The following is a 6,500-nucleotide window of genomic DNA, read 5'->3' as shown; positions in this document are numbered from 1 at the left end:
TGCATTGCACCCAATGGCGAGCGTCACAGACACTGGGAATCTTCAATTTCAATTGATCTTCATCAACATTTAATGCCACCCACATAATAACTCCTTTCAACAGTGCCCTGCTCCGGAGAGCAAAGCAAGTCACATTTCTTGTCCCTGATACATAGCACCAACTCCCTCTGGGCTGCAGAAACACAATAAATCAGCACTCCTAGTTACTTTCACCAATTCAACAGTCACCAACCTCTTCTCCACCCAACCTACCACCACATATGGATCAGCCAAAATGCAAGGATCCATTATCTCCACAAATTTTACTCTCACTGGGCCAGAATGAACCTTTACATCCTCAGACCGAGACCTGAACTCTTTTTTCACTAATTGGTCTTTTGACCAATAAGATCAGCTCTGAAAAAGATCTGATGTGAAAAGAGCTGATGTGATTGGTAAAAAGACCAATTAATGGAAAAAAATCTTAGAATTGTGTTATTATTGCCTGTGTAGATGCAGTAGCCTACCTGGGGTGCGTCCAATTTGATTGAATGTTTGCTTTGTTGCATAATGGTTTGTACTGAACGACATGGTTCCTCAAAGCATTCTTCAATGTTCTTGAACAGACTTTGAGGTACATTTGACCTGTGTGGCGGGGTGCTCTCTGATGTCACCTACTAAGGAAATGACCTCTATAACAGGATTTTTGGAAGTTAAATGCAACTACAAAACAGTATTTACAAAAAGTAATCTATTCATGTTTTTTTGTTTACAAGCATGATAGCCGTACTTTTAGTTCATGGTTAACGCAGCTTGTTGGCCATTAGCCAATCGGCGTTTCTCAACGAGTTCAAAGCACTTGAATGCATCCAACTGGTATTTACGACTTCACAACTGGTAATTACCACCTTCCCACTTGTATATGAAAGCAGCATCAAAGGGCAGCATGGCAACCAACCACCCAAGCCCCCCTCTCCCGTTTAATTGAACGTTACACTACGTTTTTTTCGTACTGAACTCAGCCCTGAATGACCCGCCATAAGGGCTCTGCCTGGGCCTACATACAGGTCATGTTCCCCTGCTGCTCAGGCGTTGCTGCCGCCGACCAGATCTTACAACACCTGGATAGGTATTTTACGTATCAGCTAACCACATCATATGACATAGCAATCTATCAGTCGATAGACGAGGGCGTCACACACAAGCATTGGTTGATGGATGCAGTCGACTACAGACGTTATTGACGTTAATCTACTTTTATTTTGAAAATATATTTCTAGTCTACTACTGCTAGAAACTCCGCCCACTTCAACGACTGTTCGTTCCTGTTTGTCTTTTCGCTGACTTCTCTACTCACAACGATCTACTTTTTGGTGATTTAGTCATGTCTTTGGAGGTGGAATCAGCCGAGTAAGTATTATAGCTATTCATATTTGCACAACTGTAAATGGCTGAATGTTTTGTTTATTTATTGTGGTTCACGTGGCAGCTCTAAACTCAGTTGAGGCCTACCTCAACCTGCAAGCAGCTTGTATCCAGTAAACGTTAGCTACCTAAGCTAACATAACTTGCCTGCTAGCTAGCTATGTTTAATTGTTTTTGTACCCACCAGTGATATTTTTAATGTAGCTATGTAGTCTTAGCTAACTAATACTAACGTTAGCCTGTCAGAACGCCTAAATTAGCTAACTGGCTTGCAAGCGAACACGATTAGATAGAACTTGTCTTGCGTCAAAATATGACATGCCTTGATGGAGTGTACCATGATTTTGCAGCGTGATTCGTCTGATAATGCAGTACCTGAAAGAGAACAATCTGCACCGGACATTGACCACCCTGCAGGAAGAGACCACGGTGTCTTTGAACACTGTGGACAGTATCGAGAGTTTCGTGGCAGACATCAACAGTGGCCATTGGGATACTGTGCTGCAAGCTATTCAGTCCCTCAAGCTCCCTGACAAGACTTTGATAGACTTGTATGAACAGGTAAAAAGTTGTCGTGTTGTATTTGGAATTAGTATGCACCAGAACGTTCTTTTCTAGCTAGCTCTGCTGCTATGTCATTATGTTTTTTTGTAAAATGCGTGTGTGTGCCCCCCTAGGTGGTGTTGGAGCTCATTGAGTTGAGAGAGTTGGGAGCAGCCAGGTCTTTGCTAAGGCAAACAGACCCCATGATCATGCTGAAGCAGACGCAACCAGAGAGGTACATTCACCTGGAGAACCTGCTGGCTCGCTCCTACTTTGACCCCAGAGAGGTGAGATCACTCCGTGTATAGGGGAGATATAACTCAGTATGAACTATTTCCAGGTTGTCTGGTTATGTCTGTGCATCTATTGTATACCTGAACATCTTTAATTGAACACCAAAAATAACCTTCACCCGTGTTCTCCTGAAATATAGCGTTAATAAATGTCCTATAGTGTTTTGACTTTGTCAGTTGCCTATTTGTTCCGTTGCCACTCAGAAATGACTGTTTTGTTTTGTTATGGGTTCTTCAGAGCTCCTGCGGTCTTGTGTTTGTGTCATTGCTCAGTGTCTGTATGCTCTCCTTCCTCTGTGTCCTCCAGGCCTACCCAGATGGCAGCAGTAAGGAGAAACGACGGGTGGCCATCGCCCAGGCCCTGGCCGGGGAGGTCAGCGTGGTGCCCCCCTCCCGTCTCATGGCCTTGCTGGGACAGGTGGGTGACATGTTCCTATACACCTGGAATATATGGTCTTTTCATGTTAATTCAGCACAGTCTGATCTACGACCAGGATAATATTATGCAGATTAGTATTTTAACCACCATCTCTGTCTCTCAGTCCCTAAAATGGCAACAGCACCAGGGTCTCCTGCCCCCAGGTATGACCATTGATCTGTTCAGGGGCAAGGCAGCCGTGAAGGACGTGGAGGAGGAGCGCTTCCCCACACAGCTCACTAGACACATCAAGGTACTGTATGTCCAGCTATGGTATTGCCAGTGTTTATTAGTAAGGATGGTTTTGATGCTTCCCCATGGCCTTGTCTTTTTTTCAACAGAGATTATTATAGCTCAATGGTACTGGCTTGGTTATGTAACATTTGAATTAAATTATGCATAAAAACACACTGCATGAAAACAAGAACACGGAGTTCTGCTTGGGTGTCGTCATAATGCAGTGTTATTCTTACTAGTTTGGGCAGAAGTCCCACGTGGAGTGTTCCCGCTTCTCCCCTGATGGTCAGTACTTGGTCACAGGATCAGTGGATGGTTTTATCGAGGTCTGGAACTTCACCACTGGCAAAATCAGAAAGGTGTGTGTGCGATCTAACACCAGTTGATACTCTGATTTTGGAAATACACTTGATTTCAATTCATGGAGTTTTCAAAATACCCTTTTACTGCCTTGGTAGTGTTTTAGTAAGATGACCTAATCAAATGTGTGTGTGTGATAGGATCTCAAGTACCAGGCGCAGGATAACTTCATGATGATGGACGATGCAGTGCTGTGTATGTGCTTCAGCAGGGACACAGAGATGCTGGCCACAGGGGCCCAGGACGGCAAAATAAAGGTCTCTAGTGGCACTATAGGAATGTCACTTTCCCCTCAAATGTTCAAACTCTTGCATTGGGTTGAGTGGATACTCACACTACCTTCCATACCTCGTCTCTCCTCTGACAGGTGTGGAAGATCCAGAGTGGTCAGTGCTTGCGGCGCTTTGAGCGCGCCCACAGTAAAGGTGTCACCTGCCTCAGTTTCTGCAAGGACAGCAGCCAGCTGCTCAGTGCTTCCTTCGACCAGACCATCAGGTGACCTGCACACATGAAGCCCTCTTTCTCTCATGGTTTCTCTGTCTTTGTTTTTCCTGCCTATAGAACAGTGGTCACCAAGGAACCGTAACTTATGTTTTTGCGTTCCACAGGGTTCACGGATTGAAGTCGGGCAAGTCGCTGAAAGAGTTCCGAGGACACTCCTCATTTGTTAATGAAGCAACATTCACACCTGACGGCCACCATATCATCAGCGCTTCCTCTGACGGCACTGTGAAGGTATGAACCCCCACTCTGCAAAAGGCTGCTAGAAGCCAATAGTCCCATAATAAGTAAAAAAGGTATTTGCATCAGATACTGTATTTTGACTTGTCTCCACCCGTTACCAGATTGTCCAATGCATGGTATGTCCTGTGTACCTGCATTTCCAGCAGAATGTATGTTAATGGATTTTGATTAACACGTGTGTGAATGTCCTGTCAGGTGTGGAACATGAAGACCACAGAATGCACTAACACCTTCAAGTCCCTGGGCACCTCGGCCGGCACCGACATCACAGTCAACAACGTCATCCTTCTGCCCAAGAACCCAGAGCACTTTGTGGTGTGCAATCGCTCCAACACTGTTGTCATCATGAACATGCAGGGCCAGGTCAGGACTTAACTTGACCACTTACGGTCACTTTTCATTTAAAAAAATATAATATGAGGTATTCATTTTGAATATTAAAAAAATGATATTGGTATGACCTTATTCCCCTTTTGTCCTCCAGATTGTGAGGAGTTTCAGCTCTGGTAAGAGGGAGGGAGGAGACTTTGTCTGCTGTACACTGTCTCCACGTGGAGAGTGGATCTACTGTGTAGGAGAGGACTTTGTGCTCTACTGCTTCAGCACAGTCACCGGCAAGCTGGAGAGAACCCTAACAGTATGTTTATTCCAAATCATGTGAATTAAAAACAATCAACCCCAAGCCTGGTTAAAACTCATTTCTCAATGATAAAAATAGAAGTTGTCAATTTAGTCAGTAAATCAAATGCACATAAATCAGCATTTCTGTTAGCCAATCCTGGCACATTTACATTGAACTATAGCCTAAAGCAGGAGTCGGCAACAGGCAGCCCGGAGATTTTGGGGTTGGCGGGGTCAATTTGCAGTGTACAAATTATATTTATGTTCCGGCCTCCGATCGTCTAGTTGCCTACCCCCTAGCCTAAAGTTTGTATTAGACTTTTGTCTCATCATAAGCTCTTGTCTCCCCCATCCCAGGTCCATGAGAAGGATGTGATTGGCATCGCCCACCACCCCCATCAGAACCTAATCTCCACGTACAGTGAGGACGGCCTACTCAAGCTCTGGAAACCCTGAGCGTAGACCTGCCCCCTTCATCAGCATGCCAGCTGATTTTCCCATGGGATGCTGCAGTGTTTCCTCTACCATCACTTTAGGCGGGCCAGATAGTGACTCCCATCTAGCTCTTTTTGTTCAGACTAAAATGTTTTGGGCCCCAATTGATTCAAATTGGCAGTATGTGTTGCTGTTTCGGGGCCCCTGTGCCACACCTCAGAGAAAGTGTAGCTAGGGGAAGCACTGGGGTAATGGGAGTGCAGGCATGGGCCTTAGACATACCTTTTTTAATACAAACTTTTCTTTATGTAAATATTTTTTTATAGGATTTTTTTTTCTTCCAATAACATCTGGTTGGGTATTTTGCCTCATTTGTCAGTCAGGTCAACAATTGCTTTGTGTTACTGCACAGCAAGAAATGGAAAGGGCTTTCATTTGTCTCTGGTGAATGACTCATGTTGATTTTTGTATCCCCGATCTGATGATTATACCTTTTCATGTGTTGCTGTGTGTTCCTAGATGTGAAATGCATGGGTTATTGCTATTACGTATGGATTGTCAGTGGTTGACTGAATTTACATGTACTATTTCTTGTCTGTCCCATTAAAGATATTTGATCAGGTATTAGTGTTTTCTTTATATTTCCTGACAAGCAGAGGCATTTGTGAACTTACTTTTGGTACTTGTTTTGAACAGTTAAACCCAATACAAAATTACCAAATCGGTACTTTGGGGTCAGTAATCCACGTGGCAGTTTCGCAACTGTATCAGTCTCACAACTCTTAATTTACATGCAAACAACCATTTTTAATGATTATCAATAGAACATAACTTGATTCATGTCCTCAGATGGGATGTTTACTTCATGATTGCAATCTGCAGGGCCGGTTCTAGATGTAAGTGGTCGCTCAAGGCTCGTGTTCGCTAGGGGGCCTCAGTTGGAGTCTCAACTTACTATTGAGTAAGAGTAAGAATAGAATTCGCCAGGTGAAATTTGGTTGTGCATCAGCAGTTCTCTTATGTCACTCAATTAGCCATGTCTGCTAATGATGATTAGATTGGTAGTTAGTCTTAGTAATCATGGCCAAATACCAACAGGGCATGCAGGGTACTCCCCAGGGGCCCCATTGGTTTTGTTATTCATTCTCGCTCATATCAAGTCATTACAAAATGTGTAGAAATGCAGGAAATTAGTACAAAACTACAAAAAGTTCTCTCCACCACATGGCAAAATTGGTATATTTAGAAATTATTTTGTAAAAATGCATTTTTCTCTGCCCTATGGCAAACTGAGTAGAATTGCATATTATGTGTTTTAAAGCATAGGTTTGGTATGAAACTTAACCGTAACGCTGAGGCGGCATTTGGCGCGCACTACTCTTAAACTCTTTATGGTTGCTAAACACCGCCTGTTACTACAATCATCCTGGAAATGTTAAACTTTG

At 43.6% G+C, this 6,500-nt stretch overlaps 1 protein-coding gene across 1 annotated transcript; it reads left to right on the top strand.

The window, feature by feature from the left end:
• Window positions 1-1,166: 1,166 nt before the first annotated feature.
• Window positions 1,167-5,677, top strand: LOC129858142 (WD40 repeat-containing protein SMU1). The gene is made up of 12 exons (XM_055927141.1): window positions 1,167-1,389; window positions 1,755-1,965; window positions 2,082-2,234; window positions 2,548-2,658; window positions 2,783-2,911; window positions 3,135-3,254; window positions 3,396-3,512; window positions 3,623-3,750; window positions 3,864-3,990; window positions 4,195-4,362; window positions 4,484-4,636; window positions 4,978-5,677. Exons 1-12 carry the CDS (start codon window positions 1,364-1,366, stop codon window positions 5,074-5,076), a joined length of 1,542 nt encoding a protein of 513 aa, XP_055783116.1. The 5' UTR covers window positions 1,167-1,363; the 3' UTR covers window positions 5,077-5,677.
• Window positions 5,678-6,500: the final 823 nt, after the last annotated feature.

Source organism: Salvelinus fontinalis, chromosome 6 (assembly GCF_029448725.1).
Source record: "Salvelinus fontinalis isolate EN_2023a chromosome 6, ASM2944872v1, whole genome shotgun sequence".
In the NCBI taxonomy this organism is placed as follows: domain Eukaryota; kingdom Metazoa; phylum Chordata; class Actinopteri; order Salmoniformes; family Salmonidae; genus Salvelinus; species Salvelinus fontinalis.
This window is presented reverse-complemented; position numbering and strand designations above follow the sequence as displayed.